This window comes from Phyllostomus discolor, chromosome 8, assembly GCF_004126475.2.
Source record: "Phyllostomus discolor isolate MPI-MPIP mPhyDis1 chromosome 8, mPhyDis1.pri.v3, whole genome shotgun sequence".
Taxonomy (NCBI): domain Eukaryota; kingdom Metazoa; phylum Chordata; class Mammalia; order Chiroptera; family Phyllostomidae; genus Phyllostomus; species Phyllostomus discolor.
The window spans coordinates 111606797-111628454 of NC_040910.2; the positions used below are offsets into that span (position 1 = coordinate 111606797).

Below are 21658 nucleotides of genomic sequence, written 5' to 3' on the forward strand. Positions count from 1 at the left end.
GGGCACGGTTCCCCGTGCGCCGTGAGCGCTCGGAGGAGCCCGATTACATGCATGCGGGGAAGTCTCGCGCCTACGGGGGGGAAACTCCTGGAGGCCTTAACTCGGGTTCGGCTGTTTTGCTCCGGGATGGAGGGGGAGACTGAGTCAGCCTTTCTGCTCAGAGTGCTCCCCTGCTGCTTGCTTCCATGCAGTCGCAGAACCTTCCGGAAGTCCTTCTAAGGCAGAATGAGAGTGTCGTGTGGCAAACCTGTCTGCCATGCACCTCCGCATCTGTGGGCGTAAGACGCAGGAAGCCTACGGAAGTCCGAAAGTAACGGGCTGGGGTCATGGGTCAGGGCGGGGTCACGGTGCAGCGGTCACGGGCATCCCGCCGGGCGGCGGCCTACATGTCGTAGAGCCTGAGCTGCTCCTGCACGTCGCCGGCCGACATCTCGCCGAATGTCTCCTTGTTGTCCTCCATGAGCTTGAAGATGGCCGCCAGCTGCTCTTTCTGCACTCTGTCGGGGAGAAAGGAAACAGAGGAAGAAGCTGCCCCTGACCCAAGGCGGGGGGGTGGGGGGTGGGGGGGGGGGAGACGCAGCGCACCCCCAGGGCCTCGGGGCGCCCCTCTGCTGTGTTGCTGCATCCGTCCTCCAGAACAGGAAGAGAACCAAAGTCAGACAAAACCCGCTCGGGACACGGGAGCTGGTTCTGAACACTGGGGTCCTCGGTGCTGGGTTTACCCTGGAGACTTGGGGACCCCCGGTTACTGCTCAGGCTCTCCATGTTCAGTTCCCTGTGACCCCCTTTACTGTTGATTGCACGTGTCACAGAGGGGCGGGGGGAGAGGGTGGGCCCCACCGAGTGGCCGGGGATTCTGTGCGGAAATGTGTTAGACACAGTCTTAGTTTAGAGAAATGAGCCCAAAGTAGAGGAAGAAAGAACATCATGGGTTGGGAAGTAGGGGCGCTCACAGGTGTGTTTGGCCAAGGGGCGAGGGCTGGGTGTGGGGTCCCGCTGCCTGAGGAAGGGGCACCTTTTCCTAACTGGCACAAAGATGCCATGTGGCCGACGGGGCCCCTGCTGCCCTTCTGGGGGCCGGGCATGGCCGGAGGTGAGCTTTATGTTTCTGAGGCTCGGCCGTGCCACCTGGCCAGCGCGGGGCCACGCCCCCCCGTGCAAACACAAAGGGGCGGGGCGAGGCTGCAGCAGAAGCCAGGGGATGGTTTGCCAGGCTGCCACGTGGCCGGGCACTGTGTGCTGGCCCCGGCTCACTGTTCTGGCTTCGGGCTTCTGCGCCGGCCACCGTTCGGATGTCAGCCCAACGGCAGGGTGGGACCCCTACACCCCTCCCTGCAGCCAGGCCAGCTGCGGTCACGGCGCGTCCCGCAGAGCAGGTTTTGGCACTGTCCCAACACACTCCTGCTGCGAGAACCCCAGTGCCCCCACCCGGCCGTTGGTTTTCCGACTAGAGTGGCATCTGCAAGCCGAAGTACTGAAGTCCCAAACGCCGGCCTCTCTCGTCGCCCTGGGAACGTCCTTTCTCTCTGGGGGAGAGAGAGCCTGTGATAAGCGCTCCGCTGTCTGAACAAGGGACAATGCTGGGAGCTGAGAGGGTGTTGCCCAGCCCCTCGGGTGGACTCACACAGTCCAGGGGTACGTGTGGGCACCCCCCACGCCCCGTGAGTGCAGATCTTCCCCTGTGTCTCTGGTGGCTGGGACACTTGCGTGTTCTCAGCAGGGTGGACACGGGACTTCCGGCTCTGCTGGAGAGCGCCAGGCATCAACATGAAAGGAAGCTCAAATTTTAAGGGGTTCACAGGTTTTTGAAAAAACAAAGCAAAACTAAAAAAGCACACAATAATCAGGACCGTCTACTCAGAGTTTATTGGACCGAACAAAGGCTGAAAACGCAGATCCACGCCATCGGCGTGGGTGAGCCTTGGCGCCTGCGTTCCAGAAGTTCCCAGACAAGTCAGACGGGAGGGAGCCACCTGCTGACTGCGTCAGTAAGAGCCCAGCCTGGACAAGGGCACTGCCCTTGCTGTGTGGGACGTGTGTGCTCCCCACGCACCTCCTCACGTGGCGCTGCGTGGCGGCGGCTCGTCGCCCGTTCTGCCCACGGCCCCTGAACCGGAGCTGTCGGGCCCGGAGGAGGAGGCCGCACGCCCTGAGGGTTGGCACTGGACATCTCCCAGCCTTCCATTAAATGGAAACTTTTTTTTCTATAAACTTATTGCTTTAAAAAATGTTTTAACCAACATATCTAAAAGCTGCGGACCAGTTTGGCATAGTATAAATGTTGTCAAATATAAAATCCCAGGAGAGGAGCCTGGGGCCGATCTAAGGGTCTGGTTGGGTTCTCACTCATCTGGGAAAGTCTCCAGGGAGACACGTCACTGCGCCATCTGGTGCAAGCGAACAGCGTTACTGCCGCCTCGGGCGGTCTGGCCCAACTGGCGGGACACGGGTTGGTGAGAAGGCCTGTGAGCGCCCGGAGGGCTGCTTCGCGCCGCCCCGGGAGGGAAGAGAAGGGCAGCCGTGCCTCGGGGGCTGGCCTTGCTTCTTAGCTGCTCGGTCAGCAACGGCTGCGCCGGCTACGGCCGAGCCAGGCAGGGGAGGGCGGTGGCCCTGCTCGGTCCCCTCTGTCCCCCGCATCTCAGAGCCTTCCCGGGTGGGGCTTCAGGGAAGGAAAGAGCGGAAGGGCCGGGATAAAACTCTCCCGATTTAAAAATGACGAAGTTAGCACCCCTGTGGAGTTCCCAGGTGTGCGGGGAGTGTGGGGGCAGGGAGTGAGAACAAACTCTTAAAACCCTTCGGCGTAAGGAAGCCAGCCACACGACAAGGAGGAACACCCCGACAGCGGGAGAGCAGAGGCGTCCCCCCGGGGCCTTCGGCCGAGGGGGCGTCCTGTCCAAGGGTCCGAGTCCCGGCACTGTGCGGGCACGGGGCGCCTGGGAGCTTGCAAGGCTGCTCTCTGGGGGGTTCGTTTTATCTCTCAAGCCTTTAGGATGCCAAGTGGAAAAGCCTGTAGGAGGGCGCTAGGGGCAACTTCGTTACTCTTCAGTTCTGCAGAGAGAAACAGGGAGAAAAGGTCATTGATCCGACTCGCCGCGCCTTGTGAGAGCCGTGGAGGGGGCAGTGGGTGAGGAAGGGGAGAGGTTGGAGTTGCAGAAGCCGGCTGGACGCTGGCTTCCCAACGCTCGAGGGTTGCTTCACCCCTCGTCACCTTCAGCAGGACAGTCTGTTCCACTAAGCGGCAGCGGCCCCCCCAGGGGACCCTGCACGGGAGCTCAGCAGCCTGCGACCCCATCCCAAGTCTGCGTGGCATGTGGGGAGCTGGGGCAGGGCCTACACGGAGGTAGGCAGGTCACGCACCAGGCACTTCGGCCTTGTGACTGTGCCGGGACGGGCTTTCCACTCCAGGTTATTTCCTATCCTGCTGCCTGGGTTTTGCCCCCTTTGGGGACACTGGCAGCTTAGGACTCATGCCCCTCCAGTCGAGGGCGACAATGACCCCGCTTTTTCTTAAACCCCCGCCCCCAGAAACCCAGAGAGAACGCAGGGATTCAATTTTGTCCCTCTGGCGCCCTCTTCTGGAGATCAGAGTCAGCACGTGTTTTTAGAAACGGACACTGGCGGATCCTTCGGGGGCCAGGTCAGGCAGTAGATGTTAGGGGACTATCCCATGGCCAGGGTCTCTCTGCCTCTTCTCACCCTTGCCCACTGTGCCCTACAAACCCCGTCCACTGGAAGCGTGTCCGTCAGTCCCGCGGGCCTTCAGAATGGAGCGGGTGCTGGGGTCCCGGGTCCTCATTTCTCAGAGCCCGCCTGGGGTACGGCCAGCGTTGCGTCTTTCCCCTGAACCAGAGCGGGGGGAGCGGGCGGCGTGCAGTGAGCGGACTGGGGGGTGGTGCTGCACCCCTCTCCTGCCGGCCTGGGAGCCGCCAGGCCTACCAGCGTCGCTAGCTCTGGGGTGCGGGGACGTCTTGCAGGGGCCGGGGCACAGCCACCAGCCTGCAAGCCCACTGTCCTAGCCGTCCTCAGGCTGGGCGGGGCAATGCCGAGGTGGCCTGTGGGCCCCGAGCCCCAGAGAGTGGGGGGGGGTGCGGACGGTGACAAAGCAGGTCTTTCTTACGCGGCAGTGGCCTCTGGACTTATAGGCCTCCCCACTCTGCGCCTCGGGCGGAGGAGTCGGCGCTGTGAGCGGTCCCGAGGGTGGGGGTGCTGAGTTAGACACGCAGAGGCACAGATGAGGGGTCTCCCGCTTTCAGTCCCGCGTCTTAGGCCCGTCCCCTGAGAACTTGTCCACGGGGGCCTCTGGGGAGTGCTGGCCGTGTGACCACGAACACGTTAGGCTCTGGACACTGTTGGCGGAGCTGGTGCGTTACAGCTGGGCACTTCCCGTGTTTACTTGGTCACCGGCTCGCCACTTGGCTGGGGCCCTGAAGGCCGGGAAAGGGATCGGGAACAGGCAGAGCCCGGCCGTGAGAATCCGTCTAGGGAAGAGGAGCGCACACGCCTCACCGGCTCGGGGTGTCAGCGGCCTGACAGTGGTGCGCACGCAGTGTTCCGCACTGGTGTTTCCAGGGTGGTTTCTGGGCCAGCCGGGTGCGCTGTCTCGCACCCGCGAGCAGCCCCAGGCCCCGCCAGAGCTGCCGTGCTGTCGGTGGGAAGTCAGAGCCAGACTCGCCGGCCTCTGCAATCCAAGCGTCGCCATGCCAGGAACGGGAGCGGTTGGGGGGGGTGCAGGGAGCAGGGGGGCCCCTGGAGGCCGCGCGAGCTGACCACATGCAGGGGCAGGGGGAGCGAGCAGACGTCACAGGCAGGCATGACGGACAGCCGCAGGGAGCATGCTTGGCGGGGCGGTGGTGAGAATGAATGTGGACTCCAGCCCCCGCCTGTGAGGAACTGGGTTCAAGGGCCGTGGGGTCTGCCTGTCCCTCCTCCTCAGCTCAGGGTGCACCAGCGACCCCGCAGCCTGTGTGTGTGGGGGCGGGGCGAGCACCGAGTCTGGACGTTACAGAGAAGGGACTTGCCCTCCGCGTGCCCGAGGCCCCGGCTCTGAACCCAGTGACAACGTAGCCTGACAGCCTGGCCCCCACCCCTGCTGAGGCCTGGCGTCCGGTCCCCGGCCTGGTCCCTTCTGTTCTGACGGTCCCTCCAGTGTACGCGGTGCACACAGACCAAGGGCCGCAGCCTGTGTCCCCGGGGCCTTCGAGGGCCCACGGGTGTGCCGTCCCCTCAGGATCCTCCACCTGGGGCTGCACGCCCTCCCTGGAAGGAGCTGGCTCTCCGAGGCTTCGTGGGCCTCGGGGTCTCTGCTGCAGCTCATGGGCTCGGGCCGCCGCAGTGCGGGAGCCGCCGCAGGCCGCAGGAAGGGGGGCCCGGCCGTGGTCCCCTGTCCCGGCGCACAAGAGCAGGGCTGAGGTCAGCCTGCCCTCGCTCTGGTCGTGAGGACCTGCCTGTCCGGCACCCTGGGGCACAGGGTTCCTTCTGCCTTGCACTGTTCCACAAGCTGTGTCACCTCCTTAGGGTAGAACTGAAGCTGTGGCGTGACACCCTGCACGACCTGCAGTCCCCTGAGGTCCCCACAAGAGGGCGCTAGCCACCACCAGCTGGTCCATTAGGTTCATTTGCCTCTGGGAACCTGGTGGCATCAGGAAGGGGGGGGCCTGTTCACCAGGTGATCCCTGCACCCAAGGAGAATGTGGCTCTGGGAGCACAGCAATGTGCGCGTTCCCTGGTTGTGAAGGACACGGAGGAGGGGAGGTCTGCCCACGGCAGTCGTGTTGGGGACAGGCTCACAGACAGGACGAGGGAAGCACCACTAGTCTAGGAAGTCAGTCTCCTTACCAAAAGGGTTTGCGAGAGTGTTTGTGGCTCAGGACCTAAGGACCTTGCTACAGGGAAGTGAGGTCAGAGGTCAGCTCAATCCTGAAATACAAAGGCAGCACACCAGGTCACACCGAGGCGGCGGCGTTGCAGGGAGGAGTGGGCGCTCCCCGGGCCACCTTCCCCCGCGCAGGGCCGTCCACCACTGGGTGGCACTGCCGCCCCTCCCCCCGGGGCAGACAGCCTCCAGGCCAGGTCTGGAAGAGCGGGGGGCCACTCCCGGTGGGGACATAGGGGTTCTCGCAGGCAGAGCGGCCTCTGACCGCTGGCGGGTACTGGGGGCTGGGGAGGGCAGTGGGAGGTGGCTGGGCCCGAATAGCACTCTCCACGTCCCTCTCCGGGTGCCAAGGAGTGGGGGCCGTGGGGGGGCAGTCACCCGAGCCCCTGCGGGTGGCCAGATAGAAGCCGCACAGCAGCCAATTAGACCCCCGATGGAACCAAAGGGCTCTGGGCCCTAGGCCACCCCCCGAGTGGGGACAGCTGGGCTCAGAGTCGACCCAGTCTCTCCCGTGGCCTGCCTGAGCTGTCCGGCTGCTTCCAGGGCTGCTTAGCCTCTGGCGGGATGCCATGGGTGGGAGTGCGGAGGGTGCCCGTGGTGTGCAGCGGGTGCTGGCTGCGGGGGGCGGGGGGGACGGCCTGACTCTAAAACGAGAAGCTGTGCAGCCGCAGCCGCCTCCGAGCTGCGCCAAGCGGGACGGATGGGACGTGACCGCGGGCTCCGGGGCGGGAGGGGCAGGGGCGGCCGCCCCACGGATGAGCACGGAGAAGCATGTTCTGCCCCAAGTGATATACTGGTTTTGTCATGCCCTCAGCGTGCAAGCGAGCAGCCGGGTCTGCTCCAGGCCCTTCCCCGGAGTCTTGCCTCTTTTCTCTTTCGGGGGGGGGGGGGCACGGTGAGAGTGCAAGTCACGGGCTTGGCACCGTCTCCCCAAGTGCCCCAAGGGGACTGTCCCCGGGGGAAATGGAGCCCGGGTGAATAGTGCTGGGCGGGAACGACGCCCTGGGGTGAACGTGGAAACGGTCGGGGCCGTGTAGCTTGCAGGGGCAGGGCTCTCCCCGCTCCCGAACCGCGGGCGCAGGGGAGGCAGCGGGGCTCCCTGCAGAGAGCCGAGCGGCCCTGGGGAACCGACCGAGGGCGGGCGCCTACCTCTGTTCCTCCTCCAGCTCCTCTTTGGTCATCATCCTCTTGTACTGGTTCCCCCGCAGCTTCCCGGGGCTGTACTTGAAGGAGAAGGCCTCTCCTCCTGTGGGGAGGGGGCCAGTGAGAGCGGGCAGAGTGTCGGGTGCCAGGCCCCTCCCACAGGTTGAGTCCCATTCCCCGCTTTGTTAGTTTTGAAGGACCATCTTGGCCACAGAGCCCCCCCTTCGAAGAGAGGCAGAGGGCGCCATCAGCCAGCGCCAGCCCGGGGGCAGCCTCGGCCCAGGACAGGGCTCTCGCCCTCACCTGCACCTCGTGGGCCCGCCCCCCAGCCCTCCCCGTGACGTCCTGCTCAGACAGCCAGAGAGAACCCAGCGCCCACACCTAGAATAATGCGGCTCCTCACGCCCCCACACGCTTCCCTCCCGGGGCCGGCTGAGCCGCCGGAGAGCTGGCTGGCCGCCCCTCCTCACCAGGCCGCTGTCTGCACGGCCTGTCTCGCCTCATCAGGAGCCCCCTCACTGCTGTGCTCATCACAGGCGGACGGAGGGAGCTTATCTCGGGGAAGCAGGCCGTGCTGAGGCGCTGGATCCCCGCCTCTCCCGCTGAGCTCCTCCGGTCTCACGGACGTGGGGCCGTGCCCAGCGGTCCAGCGGTGTCCTGCCGGCCAGGCGCACTCTCTCCACGCCACAGCTGCCTTGGAGAGCTCAGCAGGGCAGCCCTGGAGGCCTGAGGAGGGGCGGCGGGGGGTTCAGACGGGGGAAGCAGGGAAACGGGATGTGGAGCGAAGGCCGGCGCTGGGCACACGGGCCGGATGCAGGCGGCACCCGCAGCCGAGGGCGGCGAGGGCGGCAGAGAAGAGACCGAGCTTCCACGTGGAGAGAAGCCGTTTGGGGAGCAGTGGCCTTGAGGGGTCCTTCAGCCCGGCGGGTGCAGGGTGCCTGGCCTCTGGCCAGCCCCGGGACAGACACTGAATGGCTCATTTTTCCTCATCTCCATTAAGGCAGAAAGAACTGAGTGAGGGGACACAGGGACCAGCCAGCCACCCTCCCACACGGCGCGTTCTTTCTCAGTCCCGTCTAGAGGGCCCGCCCGCTCCCGCTCCCGTGTCGGGGGTCTCGGACACCTCCGCGTCCTGCCCGCCCACCGGGCCCCCCGACCTTCGGCTGCCGCCCGTCCCACGTGACCAGAGAGGCCGAGGGGGCCCCGGGGGGGCGGGGCGGGGAGAGGCCTCGGCCTCTCAGACCCTGGCTTTCCCTCGGCCACACCCAGGAGGTTCTGGACCCAGACGGAGAGCCCAGTCCTGGTGCCGTGGGGCTGGCTTCCTCTGCCGACGCCTTGCCTGGGGGAAGGCTGGCCCTGGCCCACATGCGGCCCAGTGGCCCTTCACCCTGCACCCCCACCACCCAGGGGGGAACCTCTTGTTTCGGAGCAGTGACTTTCTGCACGAGGGCTAACTGGCCTGCGTCCCCCCACGGGTGTTTCGTGCGCACTGTTCAAGGTGCTGGGGCTGCGGCAGTGCGCGGCACAGCGAGGGGAGGGGCGGAAACACTGAGTTCACGGCACGGGGGGAGGGGCGGGGGGGCTAGGGAGGGCTTTATGGAGCCGGCACAGCGAGGAAGCCTGGGTGGCGCGGAGCCAGGGACAGGAGGACATGGCCTCCCTCCCGGTGAGACGGGGCTCCCTCCCTGCTCACCGGAGACCCCTGCTCCCACTGGCCAGCTCTCCCCTCCAGGCTGAGCTCTGGGGGGTGGGGGGGCCCGGGAGCACCGTTCCTCCTGGGGCCTCAGAAGCAGGAGCCCCCGGCAGCACTGGGTGCGGACAGACGGCGTCCGGGGCCTGGGGACTGTGCTGGGTGACGCAGGGCCACTGCTCCGGGGGCCCGGGCCTTCGGAGTCGGTCCCACCGAGCCGCAGACTCAGACCGAGCCGGCTGCCAGTGCTCGGCCCCGACCTCAGCGAGAGGCAACAAAGAAAGCCAGTTCACCTCCCTGTCGAGGTCAGTGTGTTGCTGTTTTGGAGAAATAAAACATTACAAATGCTGCCAGCTGGATTTCAATTTATGGGGCACGTCTGATTTGTTTTACACTTTCCAAGCCAGGGAGATGTGACAAGGCTTTCACATGATCACACGCGTGTACCAAGTGTCACACAGACATTCCCAGTTTTGCCAGACCAGCAGGGCTCTGCATACAGCCCCCGGGGAGGGCAGGCATCCTCCTGCCTCTTGCGTGAGCCCACTGCGTGCTTAGGGCACACAGACCCATTCGCCCGGGGCTGAGCCCTCACGGCGGAGGGCCTGGCAGTCCGCTCATGTTTTCTCCCGCCAGCTGGGGCCTCCAGCCTCCCCTCCCTCTCCGAGGCAGGGCCTACGGGGGGTGGCTGGGGTGGGGGGTTCCAGGGCAGCAGTCAGGGAAGCAGGGAGGCCCAGGGATGGGGCCCGAGGCAGGGCTGGAGCTCTGGAGAGTGGTCTGCAGGCCCCCGGCCCAGGGGCCTCTAGCAGCAGCCTCAGCTTTTGCTGCCCGAGTCCCTAAGTCACTAACAGGGCGAGATGACGTGGCAGAGACAGGCGCTGGGGGGCACAGCTTCTGCAGACAGTCCGGGGGGACCGACAGCTCGGAGGGAGAGCCGGCAGAAGGGGCCGATGTCCACCTCACCCGCACCCCCCGCAGCCGCCTGCCCTGCCGCGGCCTCTGAGGCTGTGTTGACAGAGCGGACGGCCCAGCCCTGCAGGGCCTCCAGGGGGAAGCTTCGGCCCCCACCCCCCGCCCACACTGGCCTTGGCGGCCGCATTCCTGCAACCCTCTCTTTCCACGGCTCCTGCCAGCGGTCGGCTTAAAGACACAGCGACAGCCTTGCTTTTTGAAAATTATGAAATGTTTCAGACACACACGAGAGTACTGCAGTAAGTCCTCCACGTACTGCCGTATACACGTAACAAATGTCGACATCTTGCTGCTTCTGCCTCAGGTTTTTTAAAGAGAGAACGGAAACATGACGGACGCGGCAGGAGCCCACCCCTGCTGGGCTCTCTCGCTGTCTGGGGACGGGCCCCTGGGCGGTGGGCGCCCAGGGAAAACACGGCCGTCCACTCAGTGGGGTTTTGGGCCGGTCAGTTTTGAGCCGGTCAGTGTTGAGCTGGTCAGTGTTGAGCCGGTCACTTTTGAGCCGGTCAGTTTCCGCACCATTCCTGGTCACTCCCTGTCCCATCTCCTGGCCGCCTGGACTCTGATGGCCAGGGAGGCCTGGCTGGTGAGTGCGGCTGCTCGGGAGTCGGGCGGCCCCTCCCCCGGGGCCTTTCCTCCGCAGAAAGCAGGGGCAGCAGCCCCGTGAGTGACTTCGGTCCCTGAGGCGGAGACGGGCGAGGCGGGGAAAGGCACAGGGACTGCCCAAGGCTGGGCCGAGAGGGGGTTGAGAGGCTGCTCAGGGAGCAGGCGGGGGGCGGGGTGCTCGGTTCATCCTCCAGATGGGCCACCCGTGTTTGGACCCAGGCCGTGTTGTACAGGTGCAGAGGCGGAGGCTGAGAGAGCCAAGGAGGAGGGTGGGGAGGTGGGAGCAGAAGGCGGGTCGGCGAGCGGGCTCGACGTCTCAGCCCTTCTCCCTTACTCTCTCCCCACCCGCCCACCCACCGCCACTCAGACCCTCAGCAGGGGACCCGCCCCAAAGGCCCCCAGGGCAGCCCAGCATTTGTGGCCAGACAGGGGCGGAGGGGTGTGGCCTGAAGGCAGGGCCCACTCACCTTCTTCCTCCTCCTCGGGCTCCGCTGGGTCCTGCTCCTGCTCCTGCTGCTCCTGCTGCTGCTCTTGCTCCTGCTGCTGCTCTTGCTCCTGCTCCAGCTCCTGCCGCCCCTCCTCCTGCGGGACAGGGAGCCCGGGTCAGTGCCCGGGGTGCGGGCCCTTTCCTCCCTGACCCCTGACCCCTGGGCCCCCTCGCAGGGGGCATGTCCTGCAGCAGCAGGGGGACCAGAAGCGAGTGGCCGCCCTAGTGAGGTGGGCCAGTCAGTGGTGGGCGGAATGTCGGGAGGGGAGGGAGGGACCACCAAGGGCCAGCTTGACCGTGAGCAGGCCCGGGAGGACGGACGGGGGCCGCGGCCAGCAGCCACGGCAACTGTGTGATGTCAGCGCAGACACCGTTTGGCCAGATGGGAGAGCGGGGACCGGGAACAGTGTGTTTGTCCTTGTGCCTCAGGCCTTTCTCCGGCCGGGTGCCGGTCAGAGTATCGGAACGTCACTCTGATAAGTGGGCTGCGGACTCCCACGCCCCCACGACAGCGGGGATCGCGGGCCCGGCCCCACGGAGAAGCTGCACTCGGGGTCACGGGCTCCATCCTCCTCCGCCCCCTGCAGCACCGTTCCTGGTTCCTGTCCCCCGACGTCCTCCCGGAACCGCAGCCCTGCCTCCCCCGCCCGGTCCTCGCCCACGCACCTCGTGACATGTCGCAGCAGATGGCTGCAAGGGGCACCCAGCACGGCCTTGGGGGAAGGAAGGAAGGAGGGACTCCAGCCGGCAGGAGTGTCAGGGGGCGAGCAGTGCCAGCTGCTCCAGCTACGAGCGGTGGGAGCGGTGGGAGCGTGTGGCGGCGAGGGGACCGACCACACGAGGAGCCGTGACCGAGAATCCCAGTGGGGAAGGAAACACCTGCAGGTTTAAGTGGGGGATGAGCGCGGACGGGCTGCCCCTCCGCGGAGAGGGCCGCACGGCAGAGAGGCCCAGAGCCAGGCTTTCGGGGCTCCGGTGCTGGGGGTCCGGCCCTGAGCGGCAGGCAGGCGCCCAGCGAGACCGAGTGAGTGGGGCTGGGGGAGGCAGCAGCGCCCGCACAGGCCCGACAGCTCGGGACCCGCCCCCCCGGCCGACACCCAGAACGCAGCTGGGGGAGGCGGCAGCAGACCGACCGCACAGGCCCTTCTCCCCACGCGAGGCGCCGTATCAGCGCGGGCGATGCTGCCCTCACTGCGCAGCACCGGGGCTTCGGTGCCAGGGACCCTTGGATTTTGCGCCGTCCCGGGGGTGTCACAGGGGAGACGCGCCTTTGCCTCAGCAAGCCCACGTCCAGGCACGCTCTGCACTGGAGACCCACCTCCCCGGGCCTTCACGCAGGGACTCTGACTGCGTGTGGCAGAGAACTGGGAACTGCTCCACGTCTTCCCGGAGGGTCAAGTGTATGACAGTCAAGTATGTTCGGGCCATACGTTCGCCAGAACACTAACAAGCCGGTTAAATGTCCTGCTGGGTGCGCAGACCACGCAGCACCGAGCTCTCACAGGGAGGCAGCCGGGCGTGCGGCTGTGGAGCAGCGAGCCCCGGGGCAGACCCTGGAGGAGGCGCAAGCAGCAGCCCGGCGGGGGCAGGCAGTCTCCGGCGCCGCTGCGGAGGCGGGGCGCACACGCGTGCTCGCCGTGCAGAGGGAACGGCTTCCGCCAGGGCAGCGGCTGCTGCCCCCGGTTCTGCACGCGTGTGCTCAGGAACACGTGCTGCACGTGAGCGGTGCGGAGGGGTCCCGGGAAGGGAGCTCGGCCGGGCCGGGCGACACGGGGAGGGCCTCCACACGGCGGGCTGGGGACTCTGGGCTCGCTCTGGGGCGAGACTGCCAGGCGCGGGACACCACGGTGTTTCCGGGGACTCGGAGTCTCGCGAGAGACGGGAGGGTGGGAGTGGTCGGGACCGCAGGGCGGTCTGCGATGGGACTCGGCAGCGAGCGGCCACTGGAAACTTGTCAGCGGGGAGGCGCCGGAGGGGAGCTGCACGTTGGGAGCACGTGAGAAGGCGCCGGCCAAGGGCAGGACTGGTGGGGGCGGGGAGCGCTCTGAGGGGGCCAGAGCTTGGGTGAGAGACACGCGAGGCTGAGCCGAGAGGCCGAGGAGCCTGGCCCGCCCCCCTCAGTGTCTGTGGGATGAGTCTGGGGGCGGGAGGGGGGCTGGCTGCCACTGCCCAAAGGCAAGCCCCTCGGGGCCGTGAAGCCCGAGTCCCACTCTTGGGCTTGCGGTCCCCTGGCTTCGGAGGGTGGGGCCGGGGGCAGCTGCGCCAGCCCAGGACCGGGCCCAGAGGCAGCCTGAACCGGCCCCTGCGGGGAGGGCGGGCTGCAAACCTCACGGAAAGGCTGTGGCTGCCCATGAGCCGTCGGTGCCCTTGGTCACGAGTGAGTCACGGTGCCCATGGTTTACGGGTGAAGGGTGTCCCTCCCCGGATCCATGGGCTAGGGGCCTAACTCCCAGCGCCTCCCGCTGTGCCTGTATCTTTCGAGAGCATCTTTATGAGTTTATTTGAGCCCAAACTGACTGGTGGACAATGGCCCGGAAACAAGACCTGGAAACTCCCAGGCTGGGACTGTATTCGGAGAGGGGTCTTGAAAGGAGCTGTTAAGTTAAAACGAGGACGTCAGAGTGGGCGCGGACCCAGTCCGACCGGCACCCTTATAAAAAGAGGCTGGGACACAGGGAGAGACACCAGGGATGTGCCCGCACAGGGGGAGGACCGTGTGAGGACACGGGGAGCAGCCGGCCACCTGCAAGCCCAGGAGAGGCCTCAGGAGGGGCCACGGCTGCCGGCACCCTGACCTCAGCTCGGAGAGGAAGTCAGCCAACATAATGAAAACTGGGGATTGGCGACACCTGCTTGAGACAGACAGCTGGCGTCATCCTGGCTGGTCCCCAAAGGGGGCCTGGACCGAGACCCAGCCCCGGCCACCCCGCCGAGCAGTCTCGGCATCCTGTTAGGGGATGGCGACTGCTCTGAGCTCCGCGTGTAAAGCTTTCCCTCCGGTGGAGGGCGGGGTCGGGGGAGCACCACGAAGTGCCGTCTGAGACCTCGGCAGTGCCGGGGCCCAGTGCCCGGTAGGTCCCTCGGAGGCCAAGAGGGGAGGGGTGGCAGGGGACGGGCAGGTGGCCGCAGGGCACAGAGGGACTCAGAGGGAGGCTCTCGGGAGCCACTGGGAGCCCAGCACACGCTCTGCAGGCAGCACGTTGCCGTGTATGGCCGCCCCGGCTGCCCCAGCGCTGACCCGCAGACTGAAGCAGAGAGCGGGGAGGGCGGAGGGGGAGGGGGACAGAGATGCAGATACCGGCCGGCCTGCCCGCCCGCCCGCCCGCCCGCTGAGGAGCTGGCTCTGCCCTGGGGCCCTGCAAACAGGACTGCAGGGGCCCTGGGACCAGCCTCCTGAGCTGTCGCCTCTGCGACCGCGCCCCCACCCACCCCCGCCCGTGGTTAATCTGGGGTGATTTTAGAGACGCACACCTCCACTGGGCAGGCGGAGCGGGAGGCCGGACCAGCTCCCATGGGAATGCCCGCCCCCTCTCCCTTGGCGCAGGCCGGGGCAGATAACAGGGAGCTTTGGAGGATATGCACGCAGTATCCGCACTGCCCGGCAGCCCGGGAAGGGTCCAACAGACCCCCCTGTCTCTGGAGGGTCCCAGGTGGGTGCGGAGACCAGCGAGGGGTAGGGGTCCCAGCTCCCACGGCCGGCTGGCCGACCGGCCTGACCGTGCTCCCTCCTTCCAGAAGGGTCCCATCAGGCGACCGGGGTGTTCACCTCACACGCTCAGAGGGGAGCGTCGGCTGGGTGCAGGGCTGGCAGGGAGCGTGCCGGCGAAGGTCACGGCAGGCCCCTGCACACGGACTGTCACGTCAGCTCAGCCGCCACAGGCTCCAAAGGGCGGCTCCAGGCTGAGGACGCCCAGGCCTGCTCCCTGAACCCACGTTGGCGGCCGGAAAGCATGTCCCTGGTGACAAGGGAACTGACGTCTCCTTGCCCCAGACTGGCTCCCTCACCTTGGCGGCTCTTCTGCGGCCACAGCATCCTGGACACTTGGCCGCAGCCCAGGAAGGCGGACCGAAGCCCGGAGTTTCCTCTCCGTTCCCGCCGCCCCGCTGCCCCTGCCCTCTGGAGGTCCCTGGGAGGCGCCCTCTCACTCACACCCCGGCCACCGGCCACCGGCACTCAGGGCCTCCCACGGCCCCGGGTCCCGCGCCCACTGTCCTCCAGGCCACCTCCTCAGGGGGCCCCTGAAGGTGCCAACTTTCCAAGGCTTTTCCTGCTCAAAACCTCCCCATGACGGCGGCCACGTTCAGTGCCCATACTCCCAGCCTTCCAAGCGCCCCCCCCCCCCCGCTTCCAGACTCGGTGACGTCCGTCCGTCTCTGCTGATGGCTGGGTGTGCGTGGGGTGGGAAGGCAGGCGGCACCTTGGGCAGTCTGGGGACCATGGCCTCCCTCCACACGGCTTCTGTCCTTCCCGTTTACCTCTGGGCCCCCACTGCCCGCACCTGGGCGGGGCCTCCGAGGTCACAGAGTCTTTCAGTCCCGTGGGTCGAACGGGTTTTGACGTCATTCCCACCAAGAGGGTCAGAGAACATCAGAGGCTTCGTGCACAGCCCGGGGCAGCGGTCCGCCCTCCCCCTGACCCTTATCAGTGCACGTTCCGCGCCAAACGTTGGACAAGCCCGTTCCTGGATCCTTGCGCCGGGCTTCCCTTGGGCTGTCCCATCCCACTGGGCATCCGTCCTCGCCCCCGCCTCCCCCGCAGGAGGGCAGCCGGGGCTGCATCTCCGAGTGCCTCTCCAGCCCGGACCGAGCCCCGGCCACCCCGGGGCCAGCAGGCGCTCTGTCTGGGACAGTGCCCTTCAGGGGAGGGGGAGGGGTCTCCTGCAAATCAGAGCCCCCCGCCCCGATTCCTCTGTCCTCAAACAAGTGTGGGCAGCCCCGGGCTGTTCCAGAAATGCTCCAGACACCGGGGCCGTGGCCATTCCCTGGAAGGAGGCCCGCGGGTGGGTGCGCCGGCCTCGCCCCTCCTCCACAGGGCTGTGGGGGAGAGCAGGGGTACGAGACGGAGTCCGTCTGAAAGGGGCCGAGTGCCACATTCTAGTTCTAACTCTCCAGAGCTGGGCAGCTCCCCCCCCCCCCCAAGAGATGTTCTTTAAAAACTCATTACTTCTCTCTACGGAGAAAATTCCGACTGACAGCTAAGTTTTCTCTCTGGAAGAGAGAACAAAGCTCAGCCACTAGGAAAGCCCCTGGCCTCCCTCCCCCACGGAAACGGATTACATTCTGAGCTCAAACAACTTCACAAAAGACACCCCCCCCCCCCATGCTACCAAGCACTGACCTCTGTCCACAGCCCCCGCAGCACCTTCTGCTCATGACGCACACCGTCGGAGGCCCTGGGGCCGCACGGTGACTGTCCCGCATGCTGTTCGTCCCCTCGCTTATTTCTACCAGCCTGCTGATGAACCCGCCGCCCTAACTAGTGGGCCTGTGGGCCGTCTCCAGTTTTCCTCCTGGAGAATCTCAAGGCCTGCTACAGGCTGAGTGTCTGTGTCCCCCAGGGTTCGCTCCTGTACACCCCAAAGTGGCGGTGTGTGGGTGTGTAGAGGGGGCCCTCGGGAGGACCCCTTAGAGAAGGGGGCGGGGCTGCCGGAAGACACGGCAGGGAGGCAGCTGTCGGGAGCCAGGAAGAGCGCCCCCACCAGGGGCCGGGTCTGCCTGCGCTTTGACTCCGAGCTCCCGGGGCCCAGAACTGGGAGAGACACGCCTGCGGTTTCGGCCACCCAGCCCGGGGCGTGTTGTCAGGGCAGCCCGGCCGCCTCAGACAAGACCCCGCAGTGGCGCGAGCGGCGGTGGGTGCTGACTGGGCCCCCACGCCCTGGTTTCCGCTCCGTCAGGAGCGCACCGAGTGGGGCCGTGCTGGGGGACCAAGGTCAGGGCGGACGGCGGGCAGGGAGGCTCCTGCTCCTTGCTCATTCTGGGAAGGCTAGGGGCTCTGCACCTGGGGGACGAGAGGGGCGGCACACCTGGGGCAAGAAGGCAGGTGAGGGTAGGGGGCGCAGGAGGGACCTGGCTGCAGGATGACTTGGCAAAGGCCAGCCAGGGCCTGCTGCACGGCAGGGCGGACAGAGGGCCGTGGGGCGTCCAAACACCAAGCCCTTCCCCGGGAGACTCCCACTGGGTTCCTTTCGTGCAACTCGGAGCTGTGAAAACCCCAAGCCCATGGGACGTTGGAAGGCACGGATGATACAATGAACACTCACACCCGTCACCCACCCAGCATCCCCGGTTGTGAACACGTCCCTGTCTCCGTGCTCTCTCTCCACACCCCCCCCACACTCGTGTGCGACTGTGTGGACCGGGGGCTGCCACCCTGACTCTTCCCGAGAGCAAGGACATTCTTCTGTGTAACCGCAGCTCCAGAAACCGGGCACTGGCACAATAACATGATCTCACGGACCGTTCATTTGAGAAATGTCCCCGACATCTCCCAAACGCTCTCGGAGTGCCCCGCCCCCGTCCCAGTCCGCAGGCCCACCAAAGACCGGGCACTGCATCCGTCCGTCCTGTCTCTGGGGAGTCTCCTTTAAGCTGGAAGATTCTCCTGCCTCTTGTCCGGCGACACGGGCCGGCTGCTTTGTCGGAAGTCCCCGCTCAGGGTCTGCGTGCAGCTGGGACCCGAGGGTCACGACGTCCGGGCTCTGGCACAGACGCAGCGATGCAACTCCAGCACTACTTGAGTGCCACTTGACCCTCCGCCCTTGGCCGCTGCGCGGGAGCCCTCAGACACAGCCCTACTGGAACCCACGCCGCCGCTGGGTGAGAAGCCCGGCAACCCCGAAAACCCCAGCCGATGCGTCGGCACAAAGAGCACTTACTGCCTCCTGGCCTCCGCAGGGGCCGCGGTTCTTGGTGGTGGTGGGGGGGTGCCCACCGCACACCAGCCCCGGGGGAGACGGGAAGGAACGGGTTCAAACACTCGGGCTTTGCGCTTGCTCGGCCTCCCTGCCCGGGCCTGGCCCCCTGCCAGCGTGGCTTCAGGCCGGACTCTGTGTCCCAGCCCGCAGGGGGGCCCCCAGCACCAGGGGCACACTTTCCAGCGACCCAAAGCCGTGGCAGAAGGCTGCTGCTCTGGGCTCCAGATCCTTCTCCATAATCAGCTTTGCTGAGTTGTGGCAGCAGCTGCCCCAGGCTCCGGGAGGCTGGCGGGGAGGGAGCCGGCTGGGATTAGGAGGGATGCAGTTGATGGAAAAGCAGGGGGAGGGGAGAGGCGGGTTAAGTGCTGGAGTTAAGTGCTGCTCTCAGAGAACAGGGACGTCTCACTCCCTGCTCCCTCCTCCCCGCTGCCGCCCTGCTGGCCTCACCCCTGCTTCCCCTGACCTGAGTTATGAGTTATTCCCCCCAGGGGTGCTTCCCCGGGTGTTTGGTGATCGGAAGACGCGCTGGGACCTGCGCTTGCGCATTTCCAGACAATTTCTTAGCAGCGGCCTCCAGGGCTAACCCCACCACGGGAGGGCAGGGGAGTGGGGAGACAGTGGCTGTGTCCCCAGCACCGGAGTCCAGGCCCATATGCTCAGTTGATGGTTGCCAGTCAGAGTTCCGGGGCGCTGGACAGCGCGGGAAGGGCCGGGGACCCGATCCCAGAAGGGAGGGGCAAGCCCTCTGGGTGGGGAAACGGCCGGTGCCCTCGGTAAGGTGCCCCCGGTCCCCCCAGGACCAGGACTCGCATCCTCCGCTGAGTCGGGCAGCCACCGACACAGCAGCGCAAACCCGCCGCAGTTCTAAACTTCCCTCTGGAAGCCGCCACTGGGCCACGAAGGGCCGCTCTGTAAACCGTAGGAGCGGGCCGATGGGGAGCTCGGGCAGGGACCCCGAACCTGGGAGCAGACGCCACCGGCCACCGCCAGCCACCAGCGGGGCCTCAGTTTCCCCTGGAGAGCGCCAGCCCCTGGTAGGCCGGAACCACTGTCTGTCCTGGGCTGAGCACAGCGGCCCCCTCTGGCTGGTTAGAACCGGCCCCCCTCTGGCTGGTTAGAACCGGCTCCACTGACACAATTAGTCACCGGCTTGTCAAGCAGGGCGCCTGCTCTGAGGGCGTGTGGTACACTCGCTGTGCAAAGAGGGACGCTTCTGCCCGGCCTGGCCGCCGCCTCCTCCCCCCACCGGCTCTCTCCAGTGGGAGCCATTGTGTCCAGCAAATCTCAGCGCTGGCAACGCGCCAAAGCCGCTCGCTCCTGGTTTCTACCGCCCTGGCCATCCTCCCACGAGCAGGAGCTCGAGAGAGAGGACCAGGCATTCTGATCAAGCCTGGGACCTTTTGCAGCGGAGGCCTGGAGGGCCCACGGTGCCGAAATGCTGGGACGGCGCCTGGCGAGCAGGTTTCCAGCCTAGAGAGAGGCCTGGGCAAGTGTGTGGGGCCGGAGGGGTGGTGAATGCAGGCGAGTTACCAGACACCTCTCCGGGTGCCCTGTGCAAAACAGGCAGGACGGAGCTAGCGGAGGGACAGAGCCGAAGGATGTGGCCGGAGTGGGCTTGGGCAGCCCCAGGACTGGGGTTGGGGGGGGGGGGGGCGGTGTAGGGCGCTCAGCTGGGCTGCGGGAGCATCATCCTGCTTCTGCGCTCCGCACTGGCCGGGCGGATGGATCTGCTTCCCCAGCGGAGACCGGCCGGGGCGCAGGTGCAGTTTGAAAACGACAATAAGCATGGCTGCGACTGTCCGGTGCCTCGTCGCTCGGTCCCACCCCCACGCGCCGTGACATCACTGACTCTGGAATCTGGCATTCACATTGGCCCACAAAGAAAAGGCAGCTCTCCTTTCCTTTTCTAAGTATTATTTCACAGGCAAGACAACTCTACGCGCGCCTCGAAATAAGCCACTTGCACGTGGATGGGGAACCCGTGGGCGGGAGGGTGGGGCGTGTGTCCGGGAGTGAAGCTGCGGCGGAGCAGCGAGCTTGCCGGGGAGCTGGGGGCCGGGAGCCGGGCTCCGGGCTCGGAGACGCCGCACAGAGACAGGAAAGCAAGCAAAACAACGAAACAACTCCGACAGGCTCGTTCGTCTCTGGGCGACACTTTTCTGGGGCAGGACCGTGAGTTTGCTCGCCGACCCTCCCTTCCGACCGAACACGGGATCCGGCCTCCCTGGGGGTGCCCCGCCCGAGGATGGGGGCCTGGTTCCCAGCTCCGTGAGGGGCGGCAGAGGTGGTGGGAACCAGGGAAGGAACCGGGCCGGGGTGAGGAGGGGTTCCTCGCGGGCCAGGTTCGTACCTGCTTCGCCTCAGCGGCCTGCTCTTCTGCCTCTGCCGGCCCCGCAGGCTCCCCCGGCTCCTCGGGCGCGGCCGCCGGCTCCGGGGCCGCCCCCGGGCTGTGCAGCGCGGAGGTCCCGCTGGCCTCGGCCCGGGGCACAGGCTCCGGGGACGCGCCGGCGGGGTCCGAGCTCGCGGCCTGTGCGCGCCGCACCAGCAGCCAGGCGAGCAGCAGCGCCAGCACGGTGGCCAGCGCAGGTAGCGCGGCCAGCAGCTCCGCCGGCGCCTCCATCGCGCCGCGGTGGCTGGAGTGCGCGCCCACGGGAACCCCGAGGGAGCCTCCTGGCCCCGCCCAGCCCCGCCCGGGGCGGAGCCCCACGTTACCCGGCCCCTCCCCCGATTTCTCCGCCCCCTGGAGTGACCGACTCTGGGGACGGGAGCCCAGACCCTTTGGGAAGCGCATCTGAGGCCACACGAGGGCCAACCCTCCTCTGCCCCGCGGGGGCGGGGAGGGTGGGGGCAGGCCTGGCGCTTTGAAAACCGTCAGAACTCGTTCCTCAGATGCCCTTACTGTCATCTTTGGGAGTCACTTGAGCCCTGCGGAGGTCATCTTAGAGCATTTTGTTAATGTAAGTGCTAGCCTGGGCCGAGCACAGCCAGGAAGGCTTCTGTAAGCTGGCTCTGGACTTCCTGCGGAACAATGAAAGGCACACACCCGCCCCGCTTACTTCAGCTGCTGTGCTCTGGGGGCTGCCCGCCCACGCCGTCTCGTCTCCGGCCGCCCCTGCAGCCTCCCACGGGCGCAGCCTCTTTGCCGTGTAGCTGCCCCCCCGCCAGGGCAGGTTTCTGGAACGCAGCTCCAGGTCCTCGGTGTCAGCTCTGCTCCCCGTTTCAAACCCTCTGGTCAGAGTTCTGGATGCCTGGGAGGGGGCAGGAGGTAAAGGGAGTCGACTGTTTTTCTTTCTCCAGATCCTCCCAGGATCTGTGGCTGAAAAGTGTGTATTTGAGATAAATATGTTGTTACCCAAAACATTATTTCTTTCCCACTCCCAGCCCCCACTGTAGTTGTTTTAAACAAACGGGGCTGGCCAGGTTGGTCAGCTCCCATGGGGAACCTAAGGCGGCCTGTTGAGAAAAACAAGGCCTGGTTTTTGCTGAGGTTGCACTCAACGCTCTTTGGGAAAATCTGCGGGGCCGAGCGGACAGCTGACGTCAGCTCAGTTGCTGGATGGAGGGCTTCCTTTTCAGTGGGCGGGGCCAGTGTGCCCTCGCGCTTCCTCCCGTCCAGCCCAACGGGGCTCCACAACAGGGTGGGCGCTCAGTCCTGCTGCACCCCAGAAATACGGAGGGGAACAGGCAAAATACAATAAAATAAAATAAAAGCTGAGCGCTGGTTGATGAAAACGGCCCCTAGCGGTAACACCTGGAATGGGGCTCATCTCTTGGCTACTGGATTTTTTTTAAAGATTTTATTTATTTTTAGAGAGGGACGGCAGGGAGAGAGAGAGAGAAACATCAATGTGTGCTTGCTGGGGCCCATGGCCTGCAACCCAGGCATGTGCCCTGACTGGGAATTGAACCTGCGACACTTTGGTTCACAGCCTGCGCTCAATCCACTGAGCTACACCAGCCAGGGCTGGCTACTG

The 21658-nt window shown here is 66.0% G+C and overlaps 1 protein-coding gene across 11 annotated transcripts; it reads right to left on the bottom strand.

Moving 5' to 3' along the window:
• Positions 1-60: 60 nt before the first annotated feature.
• MXRA7 (matrix remodeling associated 7) lies at positions 61-20735 on the bottom strand. 11 transcript variants are annotated; one of them, XR_004904966.1, is made up of 6 exons: positions 20035-20516; positions 10751-10808; positions 7022-7118; positions 5836-5916; positions 2916-3048; positions 2603-2870 (listed from the first exon to the last, which is right to left on the bottom strand). XR_004904966.1 is itself a non-coding variant. In XM_036034186.1 (5 exons), the coding sequence occupies exons 1-4, from the start codon at positions 20473-20475 to the stop codon at positions 5883-5885; spliced, it is 630 nt and encodes a 209-aa protein (XP_035890079.1). In that variant the 5' UTR covers positions 20476-20518; the 3' UTR covers positions 61-497; positions 5836-5882. The 11 variants fall into 11 exon arrangements, 10 of the variants coding, with proteins under 10 accessions (XP_035890079.1, XP_035890076.1, XP_035890075.1 ...); XM_036034186.1 differs by lacking the exons at positions 2603-2870; positions 2916-3048 and adding an exon at positions 61-497 and having other exon boundaries at positions 20035-20518; XM_036034185.1 differs by lacking the exon at positions 2603-2870 and having other exon boundaries at positions 2879-3048.
• Between the last annotated feature and the right edge of the window lie 923 nt (positions 20736-21658).

Excerpts from the sequence above, each read along its gene's own strand:
- MXRA7 (XM_036034186.1), bottom strand. The coding sequence starts at position 20,475 with ATGCGCTTCCCAAAGGGTCTGGGCTCCCGTCCCCAGAGTCGGTCACTC. Across the intron at positions 7,119-10,750 it reads GCCCGAGGAGGAGGAAGAAG|GAGGAGAGGCCTTCTCCTTC; the intron begins GTGAGTGGGCCC and ends CCCTCCCCACAG. Across the intron at positions 5,917-7,021 it reads GAGCTGGAGGAGGAACAGAG|GATTGAGCTGACCTCTGACC; the intron begins GTAGGCGCCCGC and ends TTTGTATTTCAG.